The sequence below is a fragment of the Medicago truncatula genome, chromosome 2 (genome assembly GCF_003473485.1).
Source record: "Medicago truncatula cultivar Jemalong A17 chromosome 2, MtrunA17r5.0-ANR, whole genome shotgun sequence".
NCBI classification, from domain to species: domain Eukaryota; kingdom Viridiplantae; phylum Streptophyta; class Magnoliopsida; order Fabales; family Fabaceae; genus Medicago; species Medicago truncatula.
The window spans coordinates 2,027,073-2,046,935 of NC_053043.1; the positions used below are offsets into that span (position 1 = coordinate 2,027,073).

General features: G+C 33.8%; 1 protein-coding gene across 1 annotated transcript; it reads left to right on the forward strand.

The window, feature by feature from the left end:
- The first annotated feature begins 5,494 nt into the window (after nucleotides 1-5,494).
- On the forward strand, nucleotides 5,495-17,352 carry LOC11418838 (dynamin-related protein 3B). The gene is made up of 20 exons (XM_024776051.2): nucleotides 5,495-6,082; nucleotides 8,716-8,998; nucleotides 9,084-9,112; nucleotides 9,217-9,318; nucleotides 9,523-9,591; nucleotides 9,678-9,737; nucleotides 10,185-10,298; nucleotides 10,470-10,518; nucleotides 10,675-10,784; nucleotides 12,801-12,893; nucleotides 13,015-13,107; nucleotides 13,192-13,329; nucleotides 14,373-14,486; nucleotides 14,592-14,687; nucleotides 14,803-14,845; nucleotides 15,025-15,173; nucleotides 15,258-15,404; nucleotides 15,841-15,893; nucleotides 16,000-16,099; nucleotides 16,663-17,352. Exons 1-20 carry the CDS (start codon nucleotides 5,723-5,725, stop codon nucleotides 16,933-16,935), a joined length of 2,475 nt encoding a protein of 824 aa, XP_024631819.1. The 5' UTR covers nucleotides 5,495-5,722; the 3' UTR covers nucleotides 16,936-17,352.
- Nucleotides 17,353-19,863: the final 2,511 nt, after the last annotated feature.

Consider the following 19,863-nt stretch of genomic DNA (forward strand, 5'->3'; position numbering starts at 1 on the left):
CAAAAACTAGATACTGGGAAATAAAAATGTGTCTTCTGACCCATTCTGCATATAAAATTTAAAAATACATTACAACATAGTCATGTTTATACATTATGTCCGGTCAAAAAATGTTTATATATTATGTTTCTGTCAAAAAAGTTGGCTATATAAAAAGAAACCCTTGACTTTGTTACGATTCCAAATGTGAAAGTGAATTTGTTGTTACACGCACATGGAGTATATTCTAAATGAATTAAGCCTTATCATCATGGCACTAATATGATAAAAATATAGAAAGGTTTCTGCTGTTGGCAAAGTCTAAACCCATATCGTGGCTCACTTCATGGATAATTTTCTTCTTTATGTTCACCTTCATAAGTACAAGTTTCCATGGTCAATCTCTTCTTCAAACCTAATGTCTAATCTAATCAAGTGGGGTGCAAAATATTATACTGTATCACAAGTACTATTGTACTGAACAAGCAAAGAGGCGGAAGTGGGACAAATTGAATGGATTCCTAGTCCTGCTTCTTTCTCTTTGCTTGTCATGTTGCTTAAAGCAAGCACAATAATACTCGATATTTGTTTTCACCTTTAAGACTAATCGGATGGATCCGGACGATTCTAATGTGTGCAAAATATTATATTGTATCATAAAATATTGAGTATTGTTGTACTATTGTTGCTTGTACCGAGTTGGTTTGTGCTTCTTAAAAATTAATGAGAACAAATGTGAAGACTATAAGTAATATTGTTTTTCAGATAGCCATGTTGTTTGCTGGTTTTCGTAAAAACCAATCTGCATACTATTAGGCATTGTTCATAAAAAATAAAAAAATAAAAAGGTTTGGTTTTGCAGTGTTTTCTCACGACATCTGAACCAAATCAAATTGATGAACAATAATTTGGTTTGATCTGTTTACATATCTAAAATTTAAGAAATCTATTTAGAAACTCTAAAAAAAATATTTTTCAAAACTATATATATATATATATATATATATATATATATATATATATATATATATTATTCTGAAAACAAATACATAAGCTAAAATGGAAAAATAATAATATATAATGATTAATAAAATATATGAAAACAACATTTTTTTTAAAAGGAACATATTTTCATATTTAAAAAAAATAACAGTATTAGTATATTGTGAAATAAAAGAAATAATAATAAAAAATAAACTTTTTGGGTGATTAGTTTTGAATTATGTAAAATCGATATCTAAACCAATAAAGATTAAATTTGATTGGTTTGGTTTGAATTTGCTCATGGAAAAATCGAAGAATTTACTTGGTTTGGTTTGAATTCGAAGAATTTACTTGGTTTGGATTGAATTTTCGAGTTTATCATATCGTTATTTTGATTCTTACATCATTATTATATGATTTTTTTTTTTGAAAGATCCTTAGTTATATGATGTTTTCTAAAGTTTGTTTTATTTATTCAAACTTGATATTATTTTTTCAATTAAGATTTGAAAAAACCTTTTTATGATGAATTTTTTGTGTGGTATTTGATCGAAACTTTTGTTTAACTTAAAAATTCATAGTGATATTTAATTGGAATTTTCTAGACTTTTGCTTGATAGAAATAATTTTAGATTTGTGTAAAATTTTGCATTGATATCTCTATGATGTAAATTTAAAATTTAACGATCAAATTTAAAAAATATGAATTGAGTAAAACAACATTAACCGATGTAACATTGATATAATTTAATCCCTCGTGTGTGTGTGATACTTCTCTCTCCATTCTCTTATTTCTCCAATGTCTCCTACCTCATACAATTTCATTTCTTTCACTAAGGCTATGTTTGGATTAGGAAGGAAAGTCTGGGAAAGAATGTTGTAGGAATGAAAGTGAAAAGAAAGTAAAAGAAAAGTAATGGTTGTTTGGTTTTAATGAAAGAGGAAGGAAAGAAAGATACTTTTATTAGTAAATGACTTAAATATCCCTAATCATAAATTGATTATTAGTTATATAGTATATTAAAAGTTAAATACGAAATTAATATATTAATACATGTAACTTGTTTTCAAGATATTAATATATATACATGAATATATATTAATTTATTTGTAGATATGTTATATAATTATAATATGTTATATAACTATAATATTCATTTGTATATATATGGGGGGGTAAAATAGGAACAAACACAAAAATGATACACTTTTTCAACTTTTCACGATGTTGAGGCCGGAAACAATTTTGTGGGTGGGACCCACTAATCTTTCTTTCCTTTATCAATGTTCTCTTGAAACAAACAGTGGAAAGATTCTTGATTTACGTGCTTTCCATCTTTAACCAATCTTTCCTTCCACATTTTTGTGTTCCAAACACACCTTTAGGTGTGCTTGGTTTAGAAGAGAAGATGTGAAGAGAGAAATAGGTGAGAGAGAGTTTGAGAAGAGAGAAAGAGATGAGAAATAGAGTAGATCTGATTTATGGTTTGGTACAAGAGAAAGAGAAGAGAAATTGAGAAGAGAGAAAGATAGTAATTTTTTGAAATGACAAATAAGCCCTTGTTTAAAAACATATCTAATCAAAAATATATTTCAACTTAAAAAAATAAGTCCTTTGTCAAATTTAATTTACTTTTTGGTAAATGATAAGTGTTAAGAAGTGTTAAATTCATGATATATTTTAGGCACTTTTGTTACTTGTTTTGCAAGTTATTGAGAGAAAAGCCGAGAGATAAGTGATTATTGCCCTTTTACGCTTTATCTATCTTACTTCACCCATTTGCGCAGGATTTGAACTCAAGACATCAACCAAGGAGCAAAAATGAAGAAAAGTACAAAGAGTCTGAAAAATGAAGATCACTCGCCTCTAACTCGCCATGGCGAGCTTCAAAGGCGAGCAATTCCAGTAAGCATCAAAGATCCTTCGCCACCAACTCGCAATGGCTAGTGGAAGGCGAGCGAACTCGCCATGGCGAATATGTATACTCGCGAGGCGAGTTAGGGCGGTTTAACTCTTCACAGATGACGTGGCACAAACCCAATGGTGAAGGAACCTCAACTCGCCATGACGAATGAAAGAGCTCGCGAGGCAAGTTAATGCAGAATCAGAATTCTATAAATAGCCCACTCAACCATTTCATTGATATACTTAGTTTTAATCTTAGTTTTTCATAGTTTTTCACTTGTAATATTCTTGGAGAGAGAGAGATAGGGCTTGTTCTTCATAGAGTGAGGGTGATAGAAAGTGGATTCTTCATCTTTTGTTGAGAAATCACAAGTTGTAATGAATCTTTCTTCTTCAATTCATTCTTGCAAGGCTTCCATGACAATGAGTAGCTAAATCTCCTTTGTTGGGATTAGAGGTACTTGATCTTAGCTTAACATGTAATCTTTTGATCTATAAATATATGGTTATAGCATTTGATTTGATATTGATGTTATTCTTGCACTTTAATATTTATCTTTGATTTAATTGTGATTGAGAAATACTTTTGAATCTAAGTTTAGAATAACCATCTATCAAAACATAGGTTCTAGACATGAAATCGATGTTTTGATAATCACCTTGTGTATCCAAACCTAAAACTTTCTTATCATTCAATAGATTGAGAAATCATCGATTGAACGATAAGATCGACTCTTGAATCATTCAATAGTTTGAGACATTGACAATTGAATGATACAATTGATTTCACAATATTGTTTGGACACGAATAGTGTTGTCGAGGGATACGTGATAATATCAAAGAAAAGCTAGAATCCATGTATGGTCATTAGGTTATGTGTGACGCTTGATCAAGGAACTCTAATCCTAACAAGTTTTACACCCTATTAATCTCAACTTTATCATTTGCAACTTAGTTATTCAAACAAACAACAAATTATCGTTTAACTTAGAATGATATTTGGTGTCGAACGTTTCGCGATATCGCACTAGTCCCTGAGGAGACGATACAAATACTTACAATTGTTTGATGCAAAAATACTACATCAGTAAACATATTTTTATCTTTGTTTTAATAAAAGTAAGTATATTGTTTTCTTTCTTATCAAAAAAACACAACGTGCTGCTTGCGTCAACTCAATCTTTTATTTCCATGACAAAAAAAAAATTGAAAGCATAGCTACTTCACTAGATAACTTCAATAAAAAATTCATGAAAAAATAACATCAATAAAATAATTGAAAGCAAGAGTAAAATTGTATTTGTTGCAATTAGCAAGCTTTGTCCTCCCTTTCTTCACTAGAAAGGAGAAAGCAAAAAGGTGGTTTTTTATCTCTCCTATCTCTCTCTCTCCTTAACTTCTCTCCTCCACCAAACAAAAGAAAAACACTATCTCTTGACTCTTCCCTATTTTTATCTCCCCTGTCTCTCTCTTCTCTATTTCTCTGCAAACAAACATAGTGTAAGTGTTACTCTAAGACAGTGATCCTTTTTGTTTTCTAGATAAACGAAAATAACAATAGCCATTGAAAATTTACACACACAAGTAGAGAAATCGAGGTTCAAATCTAGACCACGATGCCCTACCTAACAATTATGACATTTTTGTCGGTTGAATTAGGAATTTGTTGATGATTAGGACCCTTTCTAACAAATGAATTATAATCAATGTTGATGATTAATAAATTGCATCAGCATGGAATTCGCCATCAACATTCATATATCATACACGTACATAAAAACATCAAGAGGATGGGTGGACTAAGCTCAATTTTGAGGAGCATCGAAATCCAACTTGAATGTTGTTAATTGTGCAAGATCTCCTACGCTAGATAAAAGCTTGTGCTTGAAGAATTAGGCATTGTAACACTCTTACTACAGTAACCTAGTAGTTAGTCCATAATTTAGTAGTTAAAAGTGACACGGTTTCAGGTTATATTATCATGATCATACTTTTCCAATCATTGTTCATAGAATAAAAAGTATGGGAAGTAAAGATTTGAATGTTAAATTCTCCCATACTTGGCGAGAAAGAAATTGTTGAGGAGATTACATGACTAATCTTAACTTTAATTTGCAAAATTAAGCTTCTCATTGCCAGGATTGGAACAATCATTAATTAGAGATTTTACATCTTTTTTCCAAACTTTAAATTATGAATAAACTATTAATTTAAAGTAGTCCCTTAAACTATATAAAATTCATCAATTTAGTCATTAAACTATGATAAAATTCTTCAATTTATTCCCTCAAACCTTAATAACAAGGATTTAAAAATCCACTTAGATTGATTTAATGACGTTGATTTGAGACCATTCAAAATCAATCTTGATGAGGTAGTCTATAAGACTAGGTCTCATAAATAAACGGTGAGATTAAAGTTATTATAGAGTTTTAAAGAAAGAAAGAACCAAAAAAAATAGAGACTAGAGATAGATACATAAATTTTAAATTAAAAAATGCTACTCCCTTTTTAGATTCAAATCAATCTACTTCACTTAAAAAGTGTGTTGGCTACCTAACCTCAAAGAAAAGTGTGTTGTGTTGTGTTGGCTAAGCAAACGTGAGTTTACTTACCCCTTCCTCACTCCATTTACCTTCAATTAATAACACAAGCAAACAGTAGAATCCAGTAAAATCTCACAATCGTTTTCAATTTCAATTTCAAAATCAAAATTCTCCACACAAGTTACAACGCAACACAAAAACCAAAACTCAAAAAAAGAGAGAATCACTGAAAATCACACAACAGAGCTCGAGTTCGAATCCGATTCCGTTACATTCCAAAACCCTAGCTAGGGTTCCGATCCAATCATGGTCGACGACACCGTTACATCACCTCCTCCTCCTCCTTCCTCTGCTCCCGTTCCTCTCGGTTCCGGCGTCATCTCTCTCGTTAACCGTCTTCAAGACATTTTCTCCCGCGTTGGAAGCCAATCCGCCATCAACCTCCCGCAGGTCGCGGTTGTCGGAAGTCAGAGTAGCGGCAAGTCTAGCGTCCTCGAAGCTCTCGTCGGCCGTGATTTTCTCCCCCGTGGGAACGAAATCTGTACACGCCGACCTCTTGTTCTTCAGCTTGTTCGGAGTTCTGAACCGGCTGATGAATACGGTGAGTTTCTTCATTTGCCTGGGAAGAGGTTCTACGATTTCTCTGATATTCGTAGGGAAATTCAGGTAATTCTTCATCGTTTCACTCAATGCTTTTCTTTTTCGTGCTAGATTTTGCTCAATTAATAAATAGTTTGTAGCTTTAAATAGAACTGTAAAATCTAATTAGTGCTGCTTAATTTATTATTTTCCCTCTAGTTTAGGATTCTGGACACTGATCATTATTTGAGAAAATGACATATTGAATGTAATCACATTTGTCGGTGTCGAACAGTGACACATGTCTACCTTCGGAGTGTTGGTGTTAAAGGAGATTTTAATCAACTAGTATTTGTTTCATTGCTATTTTTTTAACTTTGAAAGAGAAATTAAGAGAATCAAAGGCAAAGTATTTGAAATTAGTCAGATTACAAAAGCGATAATGTAGATACATTTAAATTCTAAAATTATATAGTTATGAGAACTTGGATGGGACTAATTTAAGAGATAGTTATCACTGGGAGTGCATGTTTTTTTTTAACACGTGAATTCTTGTTTTAGAAAGAATATGTGACACGTTGAGTCGGAAAGTAGATTATGATACGTCCTCACTCATTGTGTTAGAATTGTTGTGAAATTCCTATCTGTTGCTTTTAGAAGCTACATGTGAAAAATTTATGAACCTATCTACAGTTTAGCCATTGCTGTTGTGTCGATCTCATATTTTCCATATTTGGGACAATTTATTATGTTTCCGCCCTTAGATCTGTTCAGCGGTAAGAATAGGAAAAAAGCATGAGGTGATTCGGTTCATGAGCAGACTTGTAGATTATAAATGAATTGGAATATTTGAATTCTTAGGAATTCTAGCCCTCGTTTGAACTTTTAAGTAATTCCTTACCTCAAATAGTATTTCCTTCCTAGAGATCTAGAGTTTTCTTACTTATATTGATGGATGAGTTGGTGGTGATCATTTAGTTCATAAATCATAACCTTGGAGAAGTGTAATTGTCCAGATTATTTAGTCAGTCAAAGTTAAGTGCATCCATGCTAAGAGGATAGTTTGCGATCATCTAGCTTACAACCTTGCCTACCTGCTTGTTTGATATAGGTTTGTGATAGCAAGCTCATAGTTAAGAGGGTTTACTCACACTAGGTAAGTAAAGTCTAAAGAGGTCAGAAGGTGACCAACAATGCCCCAAATAACTGAATCCTGTAGAAAAGAGAATTATTCGATCAACAGTTGGCAGTTAGTTATGCTGAAGCTATATAGGTAGTAGTTGGCAGGAGAGAAGAGGGTAGTTTTGAAGCCTTGACAACTAAGGAGAGGTTAGGGTTCTCAAATAAACCAAGTGTCATTGTATTCTTCTGATCTTCTCCAATCCAATCATTGATGGAATGGGTCCATACTGAATAAAATAATTCATCCATTTTGTTTTGCGATAATAACCAGTCTTAGAATTTTGCTTTAGGCTGAATTCCTCTCCAAAATTTTGCTCAAAAGGTGAGGATTGATGAGATCTTAACTCACCCTTTATCAGTTAGTATTCCTTAATCTCTCTTATGAGCCAAATTTTAGCAACCGATATCAAAGCTCCAATACTTTGAGCATTGCACGGTGGCCATAAGAATGGAGGCCATGGGGAGGAGGCTGCAAGAGTTGTGACCACCATGAGAAGAGCAAGTGGGAGAATGTTTGTTGATGCAATCACAAATTTGTAGAGATGATGCATACATGAGAGTGAGCAAGATAGATTGGCATTTTCAGTTGAGGGGTGCTAAAAGGAAGGAGAGTATCAACTACCTTGGTAGCCATGGAAGGATGCCATTTGTCTTGGTTTAAATGTTGGATTGTTGCAATCTGAACAAAACTTGGGTGACATTACCCAGTAGAACTACTGCAGCCGTTGCCCAAATTATAAGACTCTCTTCCAAGCCAGCCTTTACAGTTTGCTGTGTATTTTAATAGGCTGTTGGACTCTAATGTTCCTATTCCAACTTGTCTCCGTCTGAGTAGAATGAAGAAACTTTGACGTCAGTTTTGTCACTTATGAAGGGTGACCCTAACCTTTCAACCACGATAATAATTTTCTCTGTCTAGAGAAGAAAGCGACTTATTTTTCCCATTCATCCATGAGGCAGTCATACACACATAAATTCTATCACAACCAAACCAAGATTAACCCAGGTGCAATCCAGTAGTGATCCTCAAAGATCATTTACATATATTTGAAGTTCATTATATGCATACATGACATATATTTGAAGTTCATTATATGCATACATGACATATATTTGAAGTTCATTATATGCATACATGACATTCAATGGTCCAACATAGAGTGGAACAAATTGATATTGTAGAGACTCCATCCTATGACCTAAGTGGATGGGAGTACAATTGAATACAGATAGTTGAATGAGTTTTGTGGTATACTCTTTTCTCATTTGTCACTGCCGCTTTCAATGTTGCATGAGCATTACTACAATAGTCACATGTATTACGGCCTTGGTTGAAGATTCATAATCTGTTTGAAATCATTTTCATTTTTTTTAATCTCGGGAAGTAGTTGAACTTCAGATTTCCATATTTGCATTTGTATATCATGTGATGATTATATTATACTCTTGATAATGATGTTCTGACAAGTTATGGCACGTACTAGCTTAAACCTCTATATCTCAATGTTGACCTGTATATCATTATTATCTTTCTATAGGCTGAAACTGATAGGGAAGCAGGTGACAACAAGGGTGTCTCAGACAGGCAGATTCGTTTGAAGATTGTTTCACCAAATGTTCTGGACATGACACTTGTAGACCTCCCAGGCATTACGAAGGTTCCTGTTGGTGACCAGCCTTCTGATATTGAAGCCCGGATCAGAACAATGATCATGTCATATATTAAAGAGCCCTCCTGTCTTATTCTAGCTGTCACACCAGCAAATTCAGATTTGGCTAATTCAGATGCTCTTCAAATGGCAGGAGTGGCTGATCCTGAGGGTATGCTTTTGCTTCCATACATACCAAAAGCTTTGAATATTTTTTTGCATCTCTTTAATTGGTTATAATTGGTCATATGATGCAGGTAATAGAACGATCGGTGTAATCACAAAGGTTCAGTATACTCTTCTACCATTATAATTTATGTTTATCTTTGTGGATTTTGTTATATGCTGTTGGTCGTTCTGACAGTGTTAGGCACATTTTTTGCTATGTAGTTGGATATCATGGACAGAGGTACAGATGCCCGTAATCTGTTACAGGGAAAAGTTATTCCCCTCCGACTTGGCTATGTTGGTGTTGTAAACCGTAGTCAGGAGGTAATGATATTATCCTACTGTGATGAAGGTGTTGTTTGACTAATTTACCTATTGCATATATTCTATTAGATTTAGTTAGATTTTGTCTCTACAAGCAATATGGAAGGACACTTTGCAAATAAAGACGCATATGCTAATTGCTTGAATAGTGTTCATGCCAATGTGTTATACTGAAATATGGGTTCTCTTGTTTTATAAAACTAGGATATTCAAATGAACCGGAGTATAAAGGACGCTCTTGTCGCCGAAGAGAAATTTTTTCGCAGTCGTCCTGTAAGGAAATTCCTATGCATAGTTGTATTCAAGCCTTTTGGCTTGTATATTCTCTATACAGATGTTTATCTGTTTGTTATTCACAGGTATACAGCGGTCTAGCAGATAGTTGTGGTATACCTCAGCTAGCAAAAAAGTTAAACCAGGTACCATTTGTCATTTAAAACACATTTTTTTAAACATATTTTACTGTTCAAAATGCTGGAATTAATTAGGATTTTCAGCATTCCCTTAACCATACAGAGCAAAACATCCCCCTCTCTTCCCATTTTTAAATATATTTTACTGTTTAAAATGCCGGAATTAATATCTAGGTTTTTTTAACTTCATACAAAGGTATTCAAAAGCTTCTTCCTTAGTATGATTTAGTTATCGCCCTTAGTATATGGCTAAGTTATAACTGTCTCAGCAAAATGCCATATCAACATCGGAGAGGGAAAATTGTTAAAATGATTCTTGGAAAAACACAGTAAACAGAATTAAATTCATGCAAATTTTGTAAAAGAGTAAACCAATTTGAATTTGATTAAGATTGTGGTTTCGTTTCTGGACTGATGCATGCCATGTATAACTGCCTGTCTATCACTTTGCAGATTCTAGCACAACATATCAAAGCTTTGCTACCTGGGCTGAGAGCACATATAAGCACTAACCTAGTTACTGTCGCAAAGGAGCATGCAAGCTATGGAGAAATCACCGAGTCCAAGGCATGTATTTATACTGGGATCTGTTATGCATATGTCCCTATGACTTGCTAACTAATTATTAATTAAATTTACTTTATAATCATTCTCCTTATTTATCAAGTGTCATATTTTTTACTTTGGCGGACTTTTGCCTCATTTTATCTATAACTTTTAATGGTTAATCCTCAACAGGCTGGTCAGGGTGCTCTTCTCTTGAATATTCTTTCAAAATATTGCGAAGGTACCTATCCTTACAATCTGGTTTCTTTTCTCTTACTCGGCTTTTCCATTTGGAAACTCATATTTTCTTTTCTCTTTCAAAGTATTAATTGGTTTTCACATATTGTTACCTTTCCTAATTTAGTAAATTCCATCTCCATTTTCTTTCTGAAAACAGCATTCTCCTCCATGGTTGACGGAAAGAATGAAGAGATGTCTACATCTGAGTTATCTGGTGGGGCGCGAATTCATTATATTTTCCAATCCATCTTTGTCAGGAGTTTAGAGGTATATAATGCTGTATTTACTTGTGATATATCAGCATTGTTAGACTTTACCCACTCTTATGTCATGCTTAATGTAGAGATGGAAAATGGCTACAATAACTAACCCATTAGACCATTTGTAACTGATTCTAAAACGTCAACCAGCCTATTTTCTTTATTATACCAAGTGGATGTCTAACCTACCAACTTTTATTTGCTTGATGAAAAATACAAACATCCCTTTATTTATATTTCAGGGATGGAAATGAGTGATTTCTTTTCAAATAACTTTTTTATAGAAGTTATTGAAAGAGAAAATTAAATTGATTCTCCATATTGCATTGATTGATTTCTGATGCAAATGATTAGATATTTATACACATCAGAGAGGGAATTTTCTAGAAGTGTCATAATATGTACTGCACTCACAGTAAAATGACGAACCATAACAGCATGCTAAAATAGGAAGATCTAGAATAGTTGGAGGTAGGATCAGATGATTTTCATATCTGTATATCATTATTCTACCTTCGAGCATGGGTTAGTGCTAACTTTAGTGAGAGCATCTGTGAGCTGATCATGAGCAGGCAAGTACATGACTTATCTAAGACTTGGCTAACCTGTTCCGTGATAAAATAAAGATCACGTTCCATGTGCTTTGTTCCGGAATGAAGCACTCTATTGTGACTCAGAAACTGCACTCTGATTATATCACACTAAAGAATAGGAATATGGCACCCAATTTCTAACTCAGAAAGCAGAGACGGGATCCATGAATTCAACAGGTGATGGCCATGGTGTAAAAAAAGTATCAGCACTAGGAGGGGCAACATCGTTCTGTTTTCGGAACCAAGAAACCAAGTTATGCCCAAAGAAAATGCAAAAACCAGAAGTGGGCCGTATGTTAATGGTTATCAACATCAGAGCCCGATCTGCTTCACAAAAAAACTTGCAAACTCAAAAGAGCATTAAGCTGCGGCAATGACCCATGATCAGAAACTTGCAAACTCAAAAGAGCATTAAGCTGCAGCACTGACCCATGATCAGTGCTACCTTTGAGGTACCTCGAATCCTTTCACCAGCTTGTCAGTGTTCAAAAGTAGGTTCAGCCATAAATTAAAAGACCTTGTTGACATGAAAGAACATGCAAATTCTCTCTAAGGTCAGGAATGCTCGGTGTAGTTCTTTGTTAAGAGTCCCACATCGGATAGGACATGACCTGACAATGTGTTTATAAGTGGAGGCAATCCTCACCTCACAAGCCGGTTTTGTGGGGTTGTTTTAGGCCCAACCACGATTTCTAAGATGGTATCAGAGCCTCTCCAAGATCCATTGGGCCACCTGCTATTAGGTTTCCGCTATCGGACCACCCACCATTTATGTCCACGAACCAAGCCCAATAGTGCTGGTCGTGAGGGGGTGTGTTAAGAGTCCCACATCGGACATGACATGACCTGACAATGTGTTTATAAGTGGAGGCAATCCTCACCTCACAAGCCGGTTTTGTGGGGTTGTTTTAGGCCCAACCACGATTTCTAAGATGAGCACTCTTTTGGCTTGGTGCGTGAATAGGTTTAGGCGGCCCTTGAATTCGACAAGCTTTGATACCATGTTGAAATTATCTCAGCCTTATCATATGTTCTTGCTCCTCTTTGCACAGGCGAAAATATCTCAGCTAAATCCAACCTTTGACCACCATCTTGCTTTATATCAATTAATGAAATAATTAGTTAATAGAGCAATCTGGGTTGTCCTTGACCTTGAAGACCCACCTGCGATCTGTAGCAGTCGGGATAGGATGAAATCAACCAAGGACCAACATTTCATTTTTAATGTTATTTTATGAAGGAAAAACAACAACTTAGATTAATATCAAAGGTATTTTAATGGAAAAGGAAAACAATACTGTTATAAGTTTATAATGTACTGGAATTTTTGGCCATAGGCAAAATGAGTATTTAATGTTATACAGAGTAGGAGTTGTGTTGCTTCTGATTTAGCTACTTTGAGACTTATGTAACTTGGCACTATCTTGAAGGAGGTAGATCCATGTGAAGGCTTGACTGATGATGATATTCGTACTGCCATACAAAATGCAACTGGGCCAAGATCAGCATTGTTTGTACCTGAAGTGAGTCTCATCACTTGTTTTTAAACAGAAATTAACATTTTGAAAATTTCTCATTTAATTCCCACTCTTGAACATGTAGAAATAATTCCTACTCTTGAACATATCTCTCTATTTGCAACAGGTACCATTTGAAGTCCTCGTGCGAAGGCAAATATCTCGTTTATTGGATCCAAGTCTTCAGTGTGCCAGGTTTATATATGATGAATTAATAAAGGTAGGGGGGCAGGGCTTTATGGTTTGTCATTTATACCGTCTCATCTCACCAAGTATGCTCCTGAATAAATTTCCTTATCTACAGATGAGCCATCGCTGTATGGTGACTGAACTGCAGCGATTCCCTTTCTTACGGAAACGTATGGATGAAGTTATAGGGAACTTTTTACGGGAAGGCCTTGAACCATCAGAGAACATGATTGCACATATCATGGAAATGGAGGTATGCTCATAAATTGTTTGAACCTTTGAGGTGTATGCTTATAATTGGTCCTATTAGGTTTTTCATTAGACCTAACTTATCCTCACCAAATCGACGGTAAGGCGAGACGTTACACTTCTTATAAACTCATGTCAGGCCTTATCTCTATTTATTGTTATGTGAGACTTGAGTTTTTCCCCCTCACCCCCCACACTACTGGAAATTCATACATATAGCATTAATTATTTTATATATAACAATAATTATAATTCAAATAGAGGCCACTGTGGCTTGTGATTTTTCCAAATAGGTCCTTCTTCTAGCTACCTAATACTACAATCATCACGTTAATAATAGTTTATCATAACTCAATTAGGTTATGGGGCCAAAACATGCTAGCACTTGACAAATCCTACAGAAATTGTGGTGTAAGTTATAACTGAAATGATTGTTTGGAACTAAAAGTCTTTTATCGATATTACTTTCAACTATAATCAATTATGCAGTCTCAACCTTTCTTATTTTAACAGATCCTAGTTCCTCCATTTCCTTAAACATGATCTCGCATAACAAAATGAAATAATTATTGGCAAAGGAGGTAGTTGTGAACTGATATCTGTTGGTGGGTATGCCAATTTTTCATTTCTTTGAAGTTATCTCCTTTTTTTTTTTGGTGGTGAGAATTTATCTCCCTTTTAACTGATGCATATTGGTTTTCAGAATTTTTAACAAACCTGAAATATTTTTTACTTCATTATATGACTGTTTGTTTTGGCATTCTACCACTCTCCAACTGGCCATTTGGTCAAAGGTTTTATTTATTTTGTAAAGCGTATTTGTAAGTGCATTGTTGTAATTTTTTTTAAAACAGACAGGTTGTATTTAGTTGGTTGAACATTGCTTCGGTTGCTATTCTGAAACTTAGAACATGAGTGTTTAGTATTCTCTCGACATAAAATGGAAAAACCGTCAAATGTCAGTTGTGATGGTCAGTTTATTAGATTGAATCTTCATTTCCATCTCCATAATTTCTTATTTAAAGTTTGAACAACTCAATTTTGCAGATGGACTACATAAATACTTCCCACCCAAATTTTATTGGTGGAAGTAAGGCATTAGAAATTGCAGTGCAACAGACCAAATCTTCTAGGGCTGCCTTATCACTTTCTAGGCCAAAGGTATAGCTGGGCTCTAATTCTAAATATGCCCTATGTTTTGAGATATTAAAACTAATCCGTGTTTTCTTTTCTTACGTTTTTGACTTTTAAATTGATCTCAAATAGGATGCTCTGGAATCTGAAAAGGGATCTGCCTCTGAAAGAACTGTGAAGTCTCGGGCTATTCTTGCAAGACAGGCTAATGGAGTAGTTGTTGATCCGGTTTGTAATCATTTCTATTAAGATGTATTCATTTATCTTTATTTGTGGGAGTCAAAGTGGCACCAAATTTTTATGTTATTCTTATCTCTTCTATTATGGTATTAATAAAAAACAGGCTGTGCGTGCTGTATCAGACGCTGAAAAAATTGCATCCTCTGGTAATTTGTTTCTTCTATTTAATGTTTCACTTCATTGCATTTGTTTTTAGCATTTGCTCGCTATTGCTCTTATTTTTTTGGTTGTCTAACCTTCAATCAAAGTGATTTTTACGTATCAGCAAATATCATTATCGTTTTATTAAGATATCGACAATTTTGAATGATTGATGTTGTTTTAGGAAACATTGGTGGATCAAGTTGGGGCATCTCATCCATTTTTGGTGGAGGTGATAAGTCTGCGAGGGAGAATGTAGCTAGTAAGCAACATGCTGAACCATTTCATAGTGTGGAAGTGGAACAATCATTCTCTATGATCCATTTGACAGAGGTTTATATCTTGCTACACATTTATCATCATATTTATTGTTATGTTTCACAGGTATACGTTTTCATATACACATTATTTTTGTAGCCACCTACTATCTTGAGGCCATCTGATAGTAATTCAGAGACGGAAGCTGTCGAAATTACGGTAACAAAGCTGCTTTTGAAATCATATTACGACATTGTCAGGAAAAACGTTGAAGATTTTGTCCCCAAAGCAATTATGCACTTCTTGGTACTAATATTCTTCTTTTAAGTCTTCCAAAATTACAAATTATTACAATTATAGATCTAAAGTAATTCGTATCATGCTGTAATTTCCATTGTTCTATTTTGATACAGCATTCAGGAAAATATATTCTTATTTTTTGTATTTCTTGAGAAATGCTTGTGTCTTCACAAGTTGTGAAGACCAGACCAATCAATAACTAACAAGTTGTCAAGTAAATATGAAATAGTTATGCTCATTCCCTAAATCCCCCGTGCCCTGTCATTGACGGTTTAGAATTGCTTTTTGCGGCAGACGGGTGACAGGGTGTTAGTGCTTTTATTAAATTTGAAGATATATTTTACTATATGCTTTGTGCTATTTATTTTGAAATGGTTGACAATTCTTGAATTTTCACGCATTCCATAAATCCTTACCATTGTCTTTTACTGATTCGTATCAGGTAAACAACACCAAGAGAGAGCTACACAATGTCTTCATTAAAAAGTTATATAGGTAAAATATAGTAGTTATGGCTTGTTAATTCTATGTGATATATATATATCAAGTTTCTCCAATGTTTCTTGCTGATTGTACTTTTTATGATATATACTCAAACCAGAGATAACCTGTTTGAAGAGATGTTGCAAGAACCTGATGAGATAGCCTCGAAAAGAAAGCGTTGTAGAGAACTTCTTCGAGCTTATCAGCAAGCATTTAAGGTGAATAGTCATAATACTTCACTGAAAACGTCTTATCTAAAGTTCTGTTATTTTACGTGGTGTCTGGTTATTCCGTGTTTAAGTTGTTTGGTCTGACATTGTGGAAATGTGTGGTCTTTGGTGCTCATGATCTCCGTGTTCTGTTACCTGTGTATTTAATATGTATGCATTCAACCTATATTAATGGTAATTGATTAGTTTAGTATTCACGGTCTATTTGTTCTGATGTATGTATATGTATGTATGTAAATGTAGGCTTTCGTTATATTTGGTTCTCATGTGGTGCACTTACCTATGTTTCTGGTAATTAGTCTGTTTGTCTGTGTATGGGTTTCTGTTCAAAACATTGGCTTTCTACAAGTCATACGTCAATGTGATGGATTGGGACATAGTGTGTCACTTATTTGGTATATGCATGCTTGTGACTTGTCAACAACTCGGTGTTATTGAGTCAAATTCTTCTCGCTACTACTTCCAAATGTATATAATTGAAGATTTATTTATTTTTGTTAGCTTTTTTACTTAAAAGTTGGTGGTAGGATGACTGTATTTTATCGTTGTAGGACTTGGAGGAGCTGCCTATGGAAGCGGAAACACTTGAAAGAGGATACAGTTTACCTGAAACAACTGGTCTGCCTAAAATTCACGGACTACCAACGTCATCAATGTATTCAACAAATAGTTCTGGAGATTATTATGGAGCTTCTCCTAAGCACCCCAAGTCAAAAAGGTCTTCTCATTCTGGGGAACTTCAATCTCCATTTTATGCTAATGCAGATTCCAATGGAAATGGAAAACAATCTGCATCAGGCTTTTATCCCACGCTTGATACATAAGCTATAGCTAAACAAGTTTGTTGGTCCAAGTAGTTTAATTCAAGGCATGTTATTCATTTGATTAAGTTCTGCCTTCCGGAGCTGGAATGCATGAACCTAATGTTTTCTAACTAAGACGGTCTTGTATGTCGGTCAAGGCTTTCTTAACCTAAGTTCACCTTTTGCTCTCATATAGCATCGACATTACTTACAAAGCTCCTGAAAGAATAATAGGAACAGGTGACCTTTCACATTTTTGAGAATCGGCTTTCTGTATATGACCTTTTTTTTCTTTGTTATTATTAGTTAGGAATTGTCTTGGCAATTATGCACCTCCAAAGTTTGTTTGCAGTAGATGTAGGACGTTATTTGCTATGTGAAATGGCTTGACATTGATTTTTAATATAAAGATGAGTCGTTGATTGTTTGTTATTGCAATGTAATGAAGTAATTCGTTAACATTGTTGTTTTGATCTTTGCAATGATTGAGGTTGGTTTTTTTTCTTTTCATTCTTACAAACGAGTTCTATAGAAACAAATCATTTTTTTAAAATAACAGAGATTCATTAGCCAAAACAAATTTATAGATACACTAAAAGCAAATGTTTTCTAAAATTTGCCGAGGCTTGTGAAAAAAAAATCAACCCGAATAAAATATTTTTCATATTTTATAAAAATTCACTGAATATTGTAAAAAGAAAATCACTGGAAAAATGAAATATAAGTTTAATTATTTCCCCATTTTAAAAATTAATTTTTGGTCCCCATTTTCTTCACTACTTTTGGAATTTTCAACTAAACTGGAAAAAATATGAATTTTTGGTCCACGAATTGAAAATGAATTTCCCCTCCTTAAAAAAAAAAATGAATTTCCCTGATTTCATATTTTAAAGGAAATAAAAAATAGGGTTAAATATGTTTTTGGTCCCTATATTTTACCCTCTTTTAAAGAATAATCCCTACATTTTAATAAATGTTTTTAAAATCCCTACATTTTATCTCCGTTACCATGTTTAGTCCCTACGGTCAAGTTTTTCACAGTGAGCTAACGGAATGGTGATGTTTCAATATTTTTTATTTTTTATTTTACTTTTTTTTTTTTTGACAAGTTTTCTTTTTACTTCTTAAATGGGTTAGATTGAAAAATATAGGTGAAATACAAACCTTATCCATATATCAAATCCTAAATCCCCAAATTCTGAAATCAATTTCCTTCTTTCTCGCGAATCCCTTCATCCCATGACTTCTTTATTGGATTTTTAAATTGTTGTTAACGAGGAAGATGAGGAAGCCGGTGATTTTTGAATGAACCCTTACAAACTCAATTGAGTGAAATTGGAGATGGAGTATTAACTATTATGTGGGTTTTTTGTTCTTTCATGTTGGCTATAGTTTCTAGTGCCTTGATCAAAGAAGCCGAATGCAGAAGATAAAAGAAGAGAAATCAATGATGATGGAGAAGAATCAGAGAGGAGGAAAAAGTAATTTGGGGATTTAAATCCCTAAATTGAAGAAACAGTGTTTGGAACGGAACTAGAGAAAGAGAATTGAAGAAGTTTTGAAGACCTCCATTACCAGATTCAATCCTCTTTTGATTTCAACCATAAACTCCACTACCAATTTCACTCAATTCATCATAAATAAAGAAAGAAATATTACAGAAAATTGAAACAAAAATTAACAACAAATACAAAATATGGTAAGGAAAATCATGTGGGTTTGGTTATGACATTAAAGCTTATGTTTTTTAATGGGTTTGTATTGGGTGGCTCTGGAAAGGGGATGAAGTTGGTTGGAATTGGAGTAATGATAAGAACTCATCCTGCAGAGGGAGAAGAAGATGTGGTTGTGATGCATTCTGTTAGTTAAATTGACGGTAGGGACTAAACATGGTAACAGAGATAAAATATAGGGATTTTAAAAACATTAATTGAAATGTAGGGACTATTCTTTAAAAAGGTGTAAAATGTAGGGATTAATAACATATTTAACCCTAAAAAATATGATCGGTCCTCTCCACTGAGCTCAATTTTAGATCGTTTCAAACCCCGACCACCAAAAAAAAGTGTATTGGTTCACATAATTCTTAATTGATCTTTTCCTTTAAAAAAGAAAATACTTCATTGATCTTTTATTTTATTTTCTAAAAAAAGTGATTCTCTGAAGGAAAAAAAAACGATAAAATATGTAATATTTGGAGGAATGGGAATCTTGAGGAGTCGATTTTTCAACCGGTTTTTCTTCTCAAACAAGAAACTTATGATAGACACAGCACACGTGAGTGACCAGTTCTCAGCTCTAGTTTATAGGACAAGAAAATGAAAATTTGTTGAAGTATTATTTTGTTGAAGGTGTTTTCAATTCTATTGTTTTTTTAATAAAAAAATCACAACACAGAATATTAACAACATGCCTCGGCAAAGTCGTAGTTCCGGTGGTAGTGAGTCCCTCACTCTCTTTTCTCTTTTCTCCTTTCTCCTTTTTCATGATTAATTATTTTCGTTATGAGTAATTGAATATGATTATGAATTTCAATCAATGAAGTATACCGATTATTATATTATAACTTATGATTCAAATTAAGGAATGCATATTTTTTTTACTGTGCTGTTAATTTTTTTTTCTTTCTATGAATGATATAGCCATTTACCACATAAGATCATGAATCATGATTGAAGAATGAATTGATATAGAAAAATCAAAAGTTAGCTAGGTCATTGATTTCGCTCAATGGATTAACAGTGTGTTCTTATCTGATTTTGTTCTGCAATGCCTTTTCTAGTTATAATGTTAATCAATTGTATCACTTATGTATGTCTGTAGGAAAACCTGCCCGCGCTGCTCCACGTGCACGTTATGCTTTGTAAGATCTCAATATTTTATCTTATTTTTATTTTTATGTTAAAGTATTTTATCATAATTTGATGTAAAAATAGTTTATCAGTATGA